The 16,491-nt window shown below is 46.2% G+C and overlaps 1 protein-coding gene and 1 non-coding gene across 2 annotated transcripts; both read right to left on the bottom strand.

Moving 5' to 3' along the window:
* Positions 1 to 663: 663 nt before the first annotated feature.
* ncl (nucleolin) lies at positions 664 to 11,044 on the bottom strand. Its single transcript, XM_061239275.1, has 16 exons — positions 10,885 to 11,044; positions 9,725 to 9,829; positions 9,370 to 9,493; positions 8,355 to 8,507; positions 7,697 to 7,834; positions 7,169 to 7,324; positions 6,677 to 6,760; positions 6,053 to 6,176; positions 5,806 to 5,942; positions 5,170 to 5,296; positions 4,440 to 4,576; positions 3,648 to 3,771; positions 2,903 to 3,048; positions 2,654 to 2,780; positions 1,793 to 2,088; positions 664 to 1,268 (listed from the first exon to the last, which is right to left on the bottom strand). The coding sequence occupies exons 1-16, from the start codon at positions 10,900 to 10,902 to the stop codon at positions 1,198 to 1,200; spliced, it is 2,067 nt and encodes a 688-aa protein (XP_061095259.1). The 5' UTR covers positions 10,903 to 11,044; the 3' UTR covers positions 664 to 1,197.
* On the bottom strand, positions 7,403 to 7,475 carry LOC133127800 (small nucleolar RNA SNORD82). The gene has a single exon (XR_009708662.1). It is a non-coding gene; the product is annotated as a small nucleolar RNA SNORD82 (small nucleolar RNA).
* Positions 11,045 to 16,491: the final 5,447 nt, after the last annotated feature.

Genomic DNA, 16,491 nt, shown 5'->3' with positions numbered 1-16,491 from the left:
GCAGATTATGAACGGATATACAGATCCCCACTACTTCACTTGGGTTGCGTACATTTATGCAACGTTAGAATGTGGATTCACAACTTTGTACAACTAGCCTTGCCTGCTACTTACGGTGTAAATTCCTTGCCCATATAAGAGCACATTGTCGCCACCTTGTGGTCGATGCGTGTTCTGCAACTAACCTTGCTTGTAGTGACTTACCATTGATAAAGAATATTACTAGTGCAGCTCCATTGTGTGTACCTTCTGACTTTAAAACCTCTTGATGCAGGAAGCCATTTAATGCCCGGATATGGGATCTGCATTAATTGTCTGGGGCAAAATCTTCCCCGAAAAACAAAAATTCTGGACAATTTCTTTAAAAATTTGTGTTAGTTTTATTTGATTTTAGTACATTTATGAACATCATACCCTAACACAGTACGATTAACTCCTAAAAACATCCTTGGCGTTTCACGTTAAAAACCGTATCTTGAACAATCCTTACATCTATGTACAAGATCCTGTTTTTTTTTTTTTTGTTGTCGTAAATAAACTACTTAAATGGGAGTACTAGAATATCCAGAATCGGCAAATCAGGTTTAAATAGCGTTGTCTCCAGTTTCATTTGTGAACCCTACCAAAACCAAACTACCCAACCCAAACATCACAGTACACAAATTCCCAGAGATTCTAAATACCCAAAACAGCTTGGGTGAATTTAATCTTCCATCCATTACAATATGCTTTACACATATATGGTAAAATTAACTTTCGCATTTACAGTGGAAAAAACAAAACAAAACAAAAACAAGAACACACATAAGGAAACGTCACTTTTTTACAAAAGGTAAAATGAAAACTATAAATTGCATGTACAATGTGTACCTAGACCAACGCATTTTCACTGTGGGGCTTGCCAACGCATTCCATTTTACTCCTTTGGAAAAGAAAAACAAAAAAAACAAAGTTCAAATTATGAAAATGCACACGGGCAATGGACATTTCAGAACTGGAGGTTCTATTGAGCTACAGGGCAAGAGGGGCAGAACAAGGGGGGGGGGGGGGGGGGGTAAGAAGGGGACAGCTCAGGTCGCCAGAACATTGAAATCAGATGCTCTTTCTGGAATGTCCAAAAGGCTCTGTCAGCGCATGGAGAAATATATGAAGATGAAAACAGAGTCCGTTTCAAAAAAAGTAAAAATTTACAAGGATTTAATCGTCAAACTTGATCTTCTTTCCTTGGGGCTTGCCTCCAAATCCACCGCCGCCCCCTCCTCGACCTCCTGGAATAAAAAATGACCAACCTTTCATTAAAAAAAAACATTTCACTCGACTCCAAAGTTCAATTAAGTATAAAATTAGGACAGGAAACAATCCAAAAAAGCAGCAATTACTCCTATTTTCAAGCCAGTTGTCCATCACTCATTTAACATTCAGCCATTACATTTACTGTAAAGTAACAGTAATAACGAGAAGGGGGAAGTTCGTATTTAGTCTATTTTTCCACTTTCCAGTACTGATGAAGGTCCTTTGACTGAATTACTTACAGTATACACCTTTTTGCAACGATGTAAAGCTCGAAGTAAAGCTCTGCTTTGAGAAATTCTTTCCAAAGGACTTCCAATTGAATTTTAAGGGGAAAGCCAGTTCTCAACCAAATGCTTTCATTGTCTTTGAATTTTTGAAAAAAGCTTGCTGCCACATTTTCAAAGGTTGACATTCAATCATAAAAAGGCACAGTCCCTGATCACATTCATTCAGTGACAAACTCAATGAACGTCATTGAGTTCACCCCCCCGTTCCTTACCGCCAAATCCTCGGCCTCCTCCGCGGCTTCCTCCTCTTCCTCCCCTGAAGCCTCCTCCTCCTCCTCCTCCTCGGCCGAATCCGCCTCCGCGGCCGCCGAAGCCGCGCCCACCGCCGCGGCCCCCGAAGCCGCCGCCGAAACCTCCGCCGAAACCGCCGCGCCCTCCGCGTTGCCCGCCCTCGCCCTTCGGCCGCGCGTAGTCCAGCGTCACCTTGCTCCCGTCGATCTCACCGTCCTCCATCGCCTCTTTGGCCGCCTTGCAGTCCTCCTCGCTGTCAAAGTCCACGAAACCGAACCTACAGGGGGGCGGGAACACACCAGCGATGAGTTTAAACGAAGTCACTCCCGTTGGGTTTTCACTTCCTCCCTTCAATCCGGCGCACAAAAATAAACAAATGAACGGACGAAGGGCTGAGCCAAGTGCACCTGCCTCCAGTTTAGACGTTTGGGGGTCAGAAAATTCAATGCAATTAAAATCAAGAAGAAATCAATCTCGGGTTTCACAGTGCCAGGCTAAATAAAAGTTAGAATGTTCAGTGACACTCTCACGCCGATGTCACAATCACTACTGGCATTTGAAAGCAGTGGGAGTTCTAGAACAGACTTTAGAAGAGCAGGTATTAATGATCTTTCCATTTTCAGAAGTCTAAGTGTACCACAGCAGACCGAGTCAGCTCCTAGATCACAGAGAGCCTCATGGGGCCATACTGCGTTTTGCTGCTCTACTTCTCGTGCGAATCCGTGCAACGTCACCAAAAAGACGTAGAGGAGCTCATGAGAAGCCTGGAGGTAGACGCCCCCCCCCCCCCCCCACCCAGCCCTGCGGAGACGTGCGTTCTGTAGTTAGGATGGGGAGCGTACCCTTTGGACGATCCGGTGTCTCTGTCTGTGACGATCCTGGCAGCGGTAGAGCCGTCAAACGAGTCCTTCAGGGTCTGGTCAGTGGTGTCCTCCGACAAGCCCCTGACGAAGAGCGTCTTGGTTGGTCCTGTAAACACAGAGCCACACGCGGTCAATACCAAACATTCGGTCTGCTACGCGTGTACAAATCGACACCGCAAGCAATTTAATAAAATCGGAATAACAAAAAAACTTCAGAAAGGCTCATACCAGAGCCTCCTCTTCCGCCTTCGTTCTTCTGCCCGCTGTTCTGGCTGAACTCTAGCCGGATGGTCCTGCCTTCGATCTCTGAGTTGTTCAGAGAATCCAGGGCCTCCTTGGCATCGTCCTCGCTCTCGAACTCCACGAAGGCGAATCTGCACAAGAACAGAGCGTGAGACAGCTGCTGGAGAAGAGCCCAACTCTTGGACTTTTGGAAAGCGGACATTTTAAAATGGCCAACTGATCTTTTTAGGACTTTATTCCTTCATATTTTTACCTCTATTCTTTCAATTTACATGGTCTTTTACTTTTTTATTCTGCAATTGCTTTGCACTGAATGTAAACTACTATACCATACCACTGAAATAAAGCTCATCTTTATTATTAAAGGCCTCGACTGAGCTTCACTACGTACTTAACCACTACACTACAGGAAGTAGAGGACTTAAGGTACACGAGTAAGACCCACAAGGTCGGTGGTTCGAATCCCGGTGTAGCCACAATAAGATCCGCACAGCCGTTGGGCCCTTGAGTGAGGCCCATAACCCTGCATTGCTCCAGGGGAGGATTGTCTCCTGCTTAGTCTAATCAACTGTACGTCGCTCTGGATAAGAGTATCAGCCAAATGCCATTAATGTAATGTAATGGTTGAGAAAAGGGCATTTCCTGAAACCTGCCTAGGACAGCACTTTGCCACCATTTTGTTCCATGAAGGCGGCCTCGGACATTTTAGGGGGAAGCCCCGTCCACTCACCCCTTGGGCCTGCCGTTGTTCTGTGGTATTCTGATGGACACGGCCTTCTCAAAGGTGTCCTGCAGGGTCTCCTCTGTGGCGCTGTACGCCAGGTTGTTCACGACCAGCGTCTTCCCTTTGGCCGCTAGGGGGCGACAGAGAGCAAGAGGAAGGTTATGGCCGCCCGTCTTTCCGGCAATAAAACCCAGTTCACTCCCCCGGTTCAGGACTAGATCAGTACTTGACTATCTTTGTGTTCCTCACATGGGGTCAGAGTGTAAATTTGCATCATCTCTAGTCCAACCAAGACGGGCCAGGGAGTAGAACAGGGATCAGCCAGAGGGCTGTGTGAATGCAGGATCTCATTCCAACCAGGCAACGCTGCCTCAATTGATTCCAACTACACAGTCAAGTCAATTACTCAGTCAACTGCAGTAAAACTGACTATGAGCAAGAGTTCTGTTGCCCAGCGTCTCTCAAACCCCAGTCCTCAGGACCCAGTTGCCAGAAGGTTTTTCTTGTAACCAGGAACTCTTAACTAAATCAAGGGCATTTTTGGTGGTATGACAGTCATTGAAATCAGGTGTGCGAGTTCCTGGTAAGGAAGAAAAATCTTCTGGCAAGTGGGTCCCAAAAACTGGAGTTGAGAAACAATTCTGGGCAAACCTAAATTTAGCAAATGACTGCATTACAGAAGCAAGACCCAAGGCCCGAATAACAGCCCTCCACGGCAGAGAGTCTGAGCCCAGAGCTGTGAGCTGTGGGGAGCGTGGGGTCTGCAGGCACGCGCGGTGGGGAGGGGGGCGGTTTTACCTGGAGCTCTGGCGCCCTTCTGGCTCTTGTCGCCGGTGTAGTCCACGATGATGGAGCGCCCCTGGACATCCGCGCCCTGGGCCTCCTCCAGCATCTTCTCCGCGATCGCCTCAGTCTTGAACTCCACGTACGCGATGCTGCCAAACAGAGACAAAGCGCGTGTTAAGAGACGAGCTGAAACTGAAGTTCCAGCAGCGCTAGCTTCCACACTACGACACACGAGGAAAACTAAATTGGGTAAAAAGCTAGTAGCAAAACGTATATTACCGTCTTAAACCAAATTGAATTTATCTTGTGATTTCAGTACCAAGATGAGTTTGATTTAAACCAGAGGCCAGACAAATTTGACCTACAAGTTTACCGTTGCTGGGTGGACAGACATTGAAGAATAAGTCGAAATATCCCATGTTGACATTTTTATGGTGCATTTTGTAGTTGTAAATATGCACATATTCATGAATGATGCCACTCCTACTCAGTGTAAACTTTCCCTGATTGGTAATGTGACCTTGCATACAGGTTTTCTATTTGGGTTGGCAACATCCAAACTGTATGGATGCTGCTGTAAGTAGTAAGAAATGTAACCTTTGCTACACCCAAAAGCAAGCATGTCCTCTACCCACTATACAATTGCCAACCTCCTTTTGTAAACCAATCAGAGACCCCGGCGGTGCCTGGCCCTCCATTTGCTAACCAATCGGAAAGCCCGGTGCTGGGCCACAGCCCTTACCCTCTGTTGGCGCCGTTCTGACCGGGCGGAACCCGGATCTCCACCGCCTGGTCGAACACCTCCCTCAGGTCGTCCTGCGTGGCGGCGAACGGCAGGTTCTTCACAAACAGGGTGCGCGCGTCTCTCTCTGCGGGAACAACGGCAGCTCTGATTGGTCACATTCTCCAGCAGGGGGGAGCACAGAAAGGAAAGCTCTGTCTGTGTGTGTGCGCGGTGTGTGTGTGTGCGCGCGCGGTGTGTGTGCGCGCGCGGTGTGTGTGCGCGCGCGGTGTGTGTGCGCGCGCGGTGTGCTCAGAGCGTGTGCGCACGTGTGTGTGAGCGTGTGTGTGTGAGCGTGTGCGTGTGAGCGTGTGCGTGTGAGCGTGTGCGTGTGAGCGTGTGCGTGTGAGCGTGTGCGTGTGAGCGTGTGTGCGTGTGAGCGTGCGTGTGTGTGAGCGTGTGTGTGTGTGAGCGTGTGTGTGTGTGTGTGAGCGTGTGTGTGTGTGTGAGAGAGCGTGTGTGTGTGAGCGTGTGTGTGTGTGTGTGTGTGAGCGTGTGTGTGTGTGTGTGTGAGCGTGTGTGTGTGTGTGTGAGCGTGTGAGTGTGCGTGTGCGAGAGAGTGAGGGGTGTTCAGAAAACAGGCAGTCGCTTGCCAACCTTTTTTCCCCTCCATGGAGGTCTCCTTGCTCCGGGCCCGGTCCATCTTCACTTCCTGGCCCATTATCTTTTTCCCGTTCAGCTCCAGGGCTTTGACCAAATCGTCTTCTGACGCAAAGTCCACATACCCGAATTTCCTGCAGTGAACAAAGTCCAGAATCATTACACAGGAGCAACGGTCACAGGTATTAAGCCCGAAACAGACCGACAGACCAGACCAGTGACTCCGACAAGCTTTCACACTCACTTGGACGATCCGACCCTGACGTCCTGAACTTCCAGACTCTTCTTGGAGAAGAAATTTTTCAAGGACTGTTTGATTTCATCAAAGTCCTTGTCCGAGTTCAGGTTGCCGACGAACAGGCAGAACCCTGCGGAAGGAAATTTTGAACGTTAAGACACGGCGTCTCGGGACTCAACAGCCCGATCAAACTACACTAGACCCCCCGCAATGTCAGCCAAATAAAGGTATCATCAAATACTTCAGTATTAAGTCCCTTCATGCTCATCACATATGCAAGTGTTGGGAGACCTGGGTCAAATTGGTAATGGCTTCGGATTCAAAGTGCTCGAATGATCAACGCTGTCATAATTGAGCCAGTCACGAGGACCAGGAGGTGGGGTTTGCAATTTGAGACCATTCCATAGGTCACAAAACATTACATTAGCTATTTCACTGATGCTGTTTATCCAAAGCAACTTAGTTGATTAGACCAGGCAGGTGCCAGTTCACCCCTGGGGCAATGAGCAAGGCCTTTAACGTCCACAAGGGCCCCAACAGCTGTGTGGATCTTATCTCGGCTACAATTATGAATTTGACCCAGGTCTGAAGTGTTGGGGTCCCAGGGCGGGCAGGAAGCAAGGTCCTTACCTTCGCCCTCAGACTTGGCCTTCTTGGCAGGAGGGGTCTCTTTCTTGGGCTCTGCCTTCCTCTTCGCGGGAGTGACTGGGGCATCTGGGAAAATCACAATTTTACAATTGATTAACGGACACAAGCGTTAGAATAATCACAAAACAAACCCAGGGTCAGATTAAGATCGGTGGTCATGAGACCGCTGAACATTCTCAAAACGGGAAGATTCTCAAATGAAATTTTGTTCATTGTGAACTAGTTTTAGAATGTGTGCAAATATCCAGGGGTAAGATTCAATTCAAAGTTGAGGGTTAGATGTTAACACCCACATTGATACGTAAACTTTGTTAGTAGTCTTGATTCAGGCCATTTACAGTTTCAGTAGCATTAAGATCTTTGGTAAAAAAAAAATGTCCCGCAATTGTTTACCCGATGCAGTTTGGATCTAAATTGGAGGACATTTACCATCAACCCAACAAGTTGCATAGAAAGCCACTCGATGTTACCCACCCTCATCGCTCTCTTCCTCCTCATCGTCATCATCGTCCTCGTCGTCATCATCATCGTCATCCTCCTCAGACTCCTCCTTGGCCTTCACCATCCCGGCTTTCTTGGCCTTGGCTGCCGCAGGGGCAGGTGTCGTGTCCATCTCCTCCTCCTCAGATTCTACGGTGTTCGAGGGAACGCGGTTAACACGCGGGTCACACGTGTGGGACCACACAAGCAGTCAAACCCAGGAGCGCAGCACATCAGAGTAATGAAAGCTGACATCAAAAAATATTCAGTATTAAGTCCCTTGTTGTTCATCATGTGTACTGCGCTTCACAGACCAGCGTCTCTGCTGGCCCTTCTGTGTACTTTAAACTCACACACCACCTGAGGTCAAAGAATCGATGTGTGAGGCAATAAGTGCTCGTTTAACCGATCAATTAGGTGCCTAACAGCGTGAAGCAGCCGACTCGACTGTCCAAAACCAGGGGCCTGCATCACAAAGCAGGACTACAGCATTAGCTGGCAACTTTGATACTGCTCACTGACCTTCTTCATCGTCATCGTCATCATCGTCGTCTTCATCCTCAGACTCCTCTTTGGCAGGAGCTGCCTTCACGGGCTTAGCCTTTGCTGCAGGCTTTGCAGGGGTGGCCTTCTTTGGGGGAGGGGCCTCCTCTTCAGATTCTTTGGTACAAAGAGGGGGGTGGACAGGAGATTAGTTGGCTCACTAGAGATTTTGCTGAAGAGCATTTTCTTAAAAGCTGAGCCAGAAAAGCTCTGCTCAACTCTTTGAAGAATAGGCTTTCTGGAATGTTTCTATCAAGATTCCAAGCCCGTGTTCTAAAACCGCTCACAGCAGTTAAGAGGAGTGATTGTGACATCAGCGTTAGAATGTTCAGCTAAGGACATTCTAATCACGCGTGATCTTACACCTTATAGCAGGACTGCCCAACTCGGTTCCTGGAGATTCACTCCAGGTTCACCCCAACCCTAGCAAAGCACACAATCAAATCAACAGCTAGAGTTGTTGAGCTGCCAATTACTAGAATCCAGTGTGCCAAATTAGGGGTGCAATGAAAACCCACAGGACAGTAGATCTACCGGAACAGGGTTGGGGACCACTACCTGAAAGGGTTAAGAACCATTTCTGAAGACAACCGCCACATTAAGTAACGGTTACTCCACCACCGTGAAGTCAACATACCATCCTCTTCATCATCATCGTCTTCATCATCATCGGACTCTGCCGGTGCTGGGGCAGCGGCTTTCTTGGCCGGAGTAGCCTTGGCGGGTGTGGCCTTGGCGGGCGTGGCCTTGGCCTTGGGTGGGGGAGGAGCCTCTTCCTCTGACTCTCCCTCTGAAAGAGGTGACATTTAACATTACATGTCATTTGGCTGATGCTTTTATCCAAAGCAACTGAGTTGATTAGACTTAGCAGGAAACAATCCTCCCCTGGAGCAATGCAGGGTTAAGGGCCTTGCTCAAGGGCCCAACGGCTGTGCAGATCTTACTGTGGCTAGACCAAGGATCGAACCACCGACCTTGCGGGTCCCAGTCAGGCACCTTAACCACTACCTAACCTGGATTCCAGGTCAGCGTCCACCGATAAGTGTAGCAAAGCTCAGATGTGAGTTGCCATGTGAACATACAGTACAGATTCAGGATGTGGTCATCTGTGAACCTTCAGTAACAATTAGTAAGTCTCTTTGGGCAGATGCCTCAGGCTTGAGATACAAATATTCAATCATAAGATTATTCAATGTTCTTTTGGGAAACATTAATCCAAATATAGAAATGTCTGGGGCCTTATGCCCACTGATTAGAAGATGCACAACTAGACAGCATACAATGAAAGGAGCTCAATTTTCAAAAATTTCCACAGGTTCATAAAGGGAATTTAATTAAATTCTGCTGAAAGTTTACAATTCAAACATTATGTTGTTGGTTCCATTTAATGCAGTAATGTTGCCATTATAGATGTAAAAAAACATTCTGATTAGATTAATTGAACTGGTGTTTCTCAAACTCAAGATTACAGTACTTTGGATTTATCTATTAGTCAAAGCAGGATGCAAGTATTTATATTTCACTTTCATAGAACAGTGTGTCCATGAAGACTCTTCAATACAAGTCCCAAAACTCAGTGAATATTATAATTATGTCAAAGGGACAATCAAATCTAGACGAATGTGTCCCTCCTCCACATCCAGCCGACTTACCGGAATCATCCTCTTCATCGTCATCCTCCTCTTCCTCGCTCTCCTCTTTTTTCGCTACTTTTCCATTTTTTGCAGCTTTGGCTGGGGCAGCAGCTTTCTTTGCCACGGCCTTGGGTGGAGGTGCCTGCAAGATGAGGTTAGTTTTCCAAAATGTTAAACTTCAAACCAAATGTTCCAAAATTACTAATAAAGAATAATGTATCTTAACTAGCAATATCAAGCAATAACCCTTACGGAATACATACCGAAAACTACAATTAACACTCCAATAACCAGCGTTACTACAACCTATACACATACTAATGCACAGCTGCTTTCATGTGAAATAACTCGCTGGCGAGTTAACGTTGCTTACCTGCTCCTCCTCATCCTCCTCGCTGTCTTCTTCACTGGACTCTTCCTCCACTTCTTTTGGTGGAGGCGGAGCCTTTTTCTTCGGATTTGCTTGCTTTTTCGCGGCCTAAACAAAAAAAATGGATAACGGACCATTAGCAACCGGTCAGGAAGCCATAAGCAGCGACTATTCTCCGCTGAAAGCCAAATTGCGTTACCGTTCAAATTCAAACACGTGGACCTCCCAAAAACTCAACGGAGCCGTTTAAAATCTCCCATTATGAACGGCGACTGGGCCATAGCGTGGTAACTCCGAGCTAGCTTGCTAGCATGTAGCTAGCACACGCTCGCGAAGCCGAGACCGCATGTGCGATACACCCACGTGGTGTTCAAATCCAGTTCCCTTGCTGGTCTGCTAGTCAGGCCTAAACATTTGGTTCATATTATGCACCACGATGTTACGACTAAAATATATACAACCCCCTACTACTGACAGGTACGCGAGGTGTTGCATGTTATAGCCCCATGTGTCAGACACCATTTTAAAATGTGCTTACCTAAGGGTAGCCGAATACGCCGTACGTCCAATGAACGTTACGGAAGTCAAACTTTCTCTCAACTAGCTAGTTAGCGTGCAAGCTCGCTTACGAGTTACGTTAGCAGCGGCAAACCAATTCGATACAATTAGCCATTCATTATTATCCAAATTAGCAGACCCATATGGACAATAGCCACGCGTTAACAAGCTACCAATTCCCTGTAAACAGTGGAAACAAGATTTAAGAGCAAATGCGTTTCCCCGAGTGCGCGCATGGCCATTTTGAGAAGCGTAGCTTGTTCACTAGCAAGCTACACCGACTGTAATGGATAAAGAAATTGTACAAAAAAAAAAACATGGCCGATCATTACAAATCTGGCGTGATAAAAAATAATTTCCATGAATTGTTACGTTTATCCGTGTAGTTAGCTAGCGGCAAGAAAATTGCAGTCGCTTTGTCAATGCATCAGAACGGGCTGAATGCTAGGTAGCTAACGCGTTTTCATCTCAGCCATTTTCTCCCAAGTACAACAAACGCGAACCCAGCGCGGAAACTTACCCATTCGCCCAACAACGTAGCACGCATGCTAAATCTAACCTATTAACAGATTTACAAAAACAACTCGCGAATAAAATGGTCTTACCTTTGCCAATTTCACCATGGTCTCGGTGTGTGTGACGTCTTGCGATAAAACACGAGTAATGGGATGGAAGAAAGGGAGTTAAATAAAAAAGGCTTTAGACCTGCACGTGGCCCTGACTGATCTAAGGGGCGCTAGGCGAAGAAAGACGGCGCGCAGGACGGTGCGGAGCCTACTTTCTTACTCTGCGCGCGCCCCACTCCCCGCCCACATATGCGCCTCGGCCAGTCAGAGACGAGAGATTTACATAGTGCCTGCGCACTGACTCCGACGTGAACGCGGCTCAGCCTTCGATAAACAGACGACACCGAGTGAACGAATCAGCTTATTCGAATCACACGTTGTTGCTGATGGATACGTAAGCCGTTTTTCCCCCCTAAGAGACAATACATATTCCAAACAAATAGTGGTGTATCTCCCATAATACTGTCAATCTCGCAGTGATTTATTGAATCAGTGACTGATTAAATGTATTTCATTACAATGTAATACTACTGTTTCTTACTATTAAGCTAAATAAACTCGTCATTTTGCCAGGATAGTTGTGTTTTTGGCGCCGGGCATGTTTTCTTAGACTACATCTGTCGATCACATAATATTGATGTATTGCTCAATGCATGACCCGACCTCTTCGATTAGGAGTAATGTTTTAATCAGAAGGTCTTCCCCACACGATAGTAATGCGTTATGTGTAGGAGCGCGACTGCTCCATGCCACGTGCTCTGCGCAGCTGTGCAGTTACCACGTGTTCGCCTGTTCTTAGATGGAGCGCGGCGTTATCATAACATATCACACAAAGCAACGGGGATACTCATTCTTTCGCTGACTTGTAGAAATATGTGTGTATACAAATCCCATCGGTTAATTACACCATTCGTAGCTGTTCTCTGATAAAAGTTTGTTTAGTTTCAGTTCAGTCCACAATGTATTTGTCCCACATGTGGGCAGCTACTCTGCTTTTGAATGCAGCATGTGATAGAAATGCACATACAGAAAGGTTTCACATGTGGTGTTGAACATTTCTTTCAGTAAAACTCAAGACGGCCATCCCATTTAAGTTTAGAATTAGCAGGACATTATGATGCCAATGAATGGGGAAGTCAAAATCATGTTTAAAAAAAAAAAAAGCATTATACTCTTAGAATCAAAGAAACAATTATGATGTCAAGCCTGTTTTATTCAGTGGAGATTTTAAATGGGTGTTGTTGTTTCTTTTGGACCAGAAAAGCAACAGTTATGTGTGCTTGTACTACTACCCAGCAAGAAGGAGGATGTGGTCTCGATCTTTTAGAGGACACGTTGCTTATATAAGCAGCGGTCTAGCAGAGCGACTGTTCAGTGGTTCTGCCAATCGGAAGCGAGTTGGATAGAGTCAGAATGGGCATGTGCTATCAGACCCCCCCGGCACTTTGAGCTCATCAGACACAATTTTATGATTCACGTCTTTGAATTTCTAAAAATTTTATTTGAATGTATCTTATTTTACAACACAAATGGGCACACCGCAGCTTTACAGAAACCCCAGCCCGAGACCCTGTCAGAGCAAGCCTAGGGTGACAGTGTCTGGAAAATCCCCCAACTAACAGGGAGAGACCTTGACCAGAACCGAGCTCAGAGGGGGAACCCATCTGCTTCTGGCCGGCGCTGGGCAAACGGAGTTAAACACGAGGGTGAATACAGCCATATACAGTATATGAGGAATAATAAATAATAATTACACAAGTTACCATTTTCATAAAGATCTTCATCTTCCTCTCCAACCTGAGGAGGAAGCTGTTGTGGACATGGAGCTGACTGACAGGGCCCTTCAAAAAGTATTAAAATAAAGGATTAAAAATGTTTTATAAATCTGTCAGCTATCAAAATATGATATTAATAGAATACTCATATTTTAATGGGGCCCCTCTGCCTGAATGTATTTGTGGTTTCCTTTCAATCAGCAGCTAATGAAGGTCTTGAGAAGATGGTAAGAATGTACAGAATAAACGTGAGCCATGATTGATTGAAGGATGATTTGGGCAGCCCTGGATCTGCTAAACGTAAAATGGAAAAACAATGCCGGGGCATATCCGGGAAGGCTGCTGCACGATGCTGCATTACGCTGCAACAATACAGAACAGAGGCGTCAAACTCACCTGGACTTCCCCGAGCAGTCATGCCTTACGGTGGCTCACGGACCTCCTTCAGTCCCCCTCTGCTGGACTGTCCTCTCCCAAAACCTAAGCCAGGGGTGAACATAAAAAGGGGCCGATCCGTTGCAGGATTTTGTGCCAACTTCTGCTCTTAAATATTTAATTAGCTCAATCACGTCTTTATCTGATATTTGTATAAGTACCAGCTACAGCCGCAGTCTGCAAGCGTATCCTAAACATGTAATTGCATTAGTTATTTAGTAATAATAATAATAATAATAACTTGTTATTTAGCAGACGCTTTTATCCAAAACAACTTTTGATTAGACCAAGCCAGGGACATCCCCCCTGGAGCAATGCAGGGTTAAGGGCCTTGCTCAAGGCTCCCGACAGCTGTGTGGATCTCACTGTGACAACACTGGGGCTTGAACCACCAACCATCCGGGTCCCTGTCATGTGCCTTAGCCTCTAGGCTACAACCAGCACACAGGCTGACGCTCCAGGACTGAGTTGCGCACCCCTGGGCCTAAACCCTTGTCAGTGGCAGCTGTCAGCACACAGTTAGTGGCCACCTGTTTTCTCTTCCCTTAAGCCTGTCCGCCTCACTTCCACATCCTGCAGGGCTCTGCTGGTGACAGCCGTGGCATCAGCAGGCTGCTGGTGTGCAAATGGTGGGCAGAGGTGGAAAGTCCAGGTCCAGAAAGTAAAAGTGCTCCCCAGTGTTTTGTTCCAGGATTTGCTAATCAGCACAAACTATTCAGCCAGGAGGCAGAACTCATGAGTGACATCAGCGGACGGAGGTCACGGGTGGAAGAAACACACGGCAGGACTTTTACTTTCCTTCTCTGACTGTGTGTTAGTTTACTGTTGGGTGGCCATGTATTGGATTAAAAAAGAGGACAGGGGCAGGCAGAGGGGTGGCACAGCGGTGCAGTGGGTTGCAGGTTCAAATCCTGGGTTCAGATTCCTGCTGGGCCCTTCCTGTGTAGAGTTTGGATGTTCTCCCTGTGTTCATGTGGGTCTCATCCAGGTGCTCAGGTTTCACTCCACAATGCAGTAGGCTACTTGGAGACTCTAAATTACCGGATAGGTATGAGTGTGTGAGTGAATGGTGTGTGTGTGTGTGTGTGTGTGTGTGTGTGTGTGTAGGTATTAGTGTGTGAGTGAATGGTGTGTGTGTGTGTAGGTATGAGTGTGTGAGTGAATGGTGTGTAAGTGAATAGTGTGTGTGTGTGTGTAGGTATTAGTGTGTGAGTGAATGGTGTGTGTGAGTGTAGGTATGAGTGTGTGAGTGAATGGGGTGTGAGTGAATAGTGTGTGTGTGTGTAGGTATTAGTGTGTGAGTGAACGGTGTGTGTGTGTGTAGGTATGAGTGTGTGAGTGAATGGTGTGTGTGAGTGTAGGTATGAGTGTGTGAGTGAATGGTGTGTAAGTGAATAGTGTGTGTGTGTGTGTAGGTATTAGTGTGTGAGTGAACGGTGTGTGTGTGTGTGTGTGTGTAGGTATGAGTGTGCGAGTGAATGGTGTGTGTGAGTGTAGGTATGAGTGTGTGAGTGAATGGTGTGTAAGTGAATAGTGTGTGTGTGTGTGTGTGTGTGTGTGTGCAGGTATGAGTGTGTGAGTGAACGATGTATGTGTAGGTATGAGTGTGTGAGTGAACGGTGTGTGTGTGTGTGTCGGTATCAGTGTGTGAGTGAATGGCTTTATCAACTTAATACTATTTGTTTGCTTATATACAGTCTATGGAAGAGGCAAAACCTAACCAGACATTCTTAGGAATTTAGAAATCCCACCTGCATGGATATTTTCGTTCCCACAGAAGATTTTTGCTTGGTAAAAGAGGACGTCTCATCAGCCTAGTTTACTGTCTTGACTGTGCATGTCAGTATCTGACCCTGGAAGGCCGGATTTTGTGCTGATTTTCAGTGCGTCTCAGCCCTCCATGACTGGATTCTGAGTGCTAAAGTTTACTGCAAGGGTGTCAAATTCTCGCCCTGGAGGGAGGGAAGTTTCAGGTTTCCTGGCTTAGAAAACAGGTGTGTGGACTATTTAGCCCACAGGTGTCAGAATCCAGTTCTGGAGGATGGCAGTGGGCTCTGTCCAAATTTATTATTTTTCAATTTTTTTAATCTCCTCATTTCCTTTCCTTGCCTCCTTTCCTTGTAGTTCCACCCTTCAGGGGAGGCAAGGGGAGGAAGAGAAAAGAAAAGACAAAACGTGAATTCGGCAAATGGAATATCTTTGCTCCTTCAGTTTGAAGCCATGTCAATTACACGTCTGACACGGCTGGATCAGGAAAGGTTGGAAACCCTGCTCTAAATAATCCACACATCTTGTTCTCAGGACCTTGAATTGAATTGAATTGAAAGGAAAATACAAATACCTGCAGACACTGTTGCCCCCCAGGATTCGATTCAGACGCTTTTGAAGTATCAGTAAGTAAACTGGATTTACCTGCGTGTGTACGTATGGCGCCCTCTAGTGGCGTAATGCACAATCGCCGAAAGTTCTGTTGAACGGGCGCGCGTGCTCAGTCACAGGGCCTTTTGTCCGGAAAGGTGGGCGGTGTGTGTGTGTGTGTGTGTGTGTGTGAGAGAGAGAGACCCTAAACGGTGATTACATATTACTGCGACACAGCTCGTCACACGTTGCAGTGCCTTTCCTGTAAAGGACGACTACTGTACATTATTGTCATATTATGGCAAATCATTCTGTTACAATAAATACTGTTCCTCTTTTTCGTATGATTACATTATCCAAAATGTGCAGTTTTTACAAGCAAATCATCCATACTGAGACACATTTTAACTGTTTTCAGACACAAAGAGACTAGATCAGGATTTGGGTTGAATTTTTTTTTCTTCTTTTAACCACATGGGGTCAGTATTGCTTCGTGAATAAACCAACAGCAACCATTCCGTCAGACACATTACTGCCCTTAATGTTAGTTTGAGAAAATACTTTCAAATCATACAGATGATGTATTGCATGGAGGTTCTGTGATCAAAATGTACACAACCAAATACAGTATAAAGGAATGGAAGTTTTTTTACTTCGTACGCAGGGTGAACCCACGTGACCGTAGTATAATTTCTGAAACAAGTGGAATGGCCTTCATGTCTAAATGATCAAAAAATAAGTTAAATAATTTTATTTTAATTATGACAGGTATTGGTTTTCTTTAACAGCCATTAACTGCGTTATTTATAAGCAAATAAAACGGAAATTGTGGTCAATGGGTAAAGCTACATAACCCAGCAAGCACCGAAGGAATCGTACCGCTGTCAGGAACAGCTGTCGTCACGCCAGATTTCTGAAAATCGAACCGCTAACAGCAAGATCATATTTTGTCCTGGCAGCGGATGGCCTCGTCCCCTCAACAGCCTCGGATTTCTGTCAGCTGAACACTGTAGTGCAGCTATGGAGATAGCGTCCTGCTACTGTGTGGTAGCTCTTTAAAAAAATGTTTATTCTTCTT

This window comes from Conger conger, chromosome 4 (genome assembly GCF_963514075.1).
Source record: "Conger conger chromosome 4, fConCon1.1, whole genome shotgun sequence".
NCBI lineage: Eukaryota > Metazoa > Chordata > Actinopteri > Anguilliformes > Congridae > Conger > Conger conger.
The sequence above is the reverse complement of the archived record's forward strand: the minus strand, read 5'-3'. Positions and strand labels throughout refer to the sequence as shown.

What these genes read in the sequence shown, in the direction of transcription:
- ncl (XM_061239275.1), bottom strand. An exon ending in GGAGGAAGAGAGCGATGAGG is followed by an intron (nt 6,761 to 7,168) that starts GTGGGTAACATC and finishes TGATTTTCCCAG; the next exon opens with ATGCCCCAGTCACTCCCGCG. An exon ending in GTCAGGGTCGGATCGTCCAA is followed by an intron (nt 5,943 to 6,052) that starts GTGAGTGTGAAA and finishes TGTTCACTGCAG; the next exon opens with GAAATTCGGGTATGTGGACT.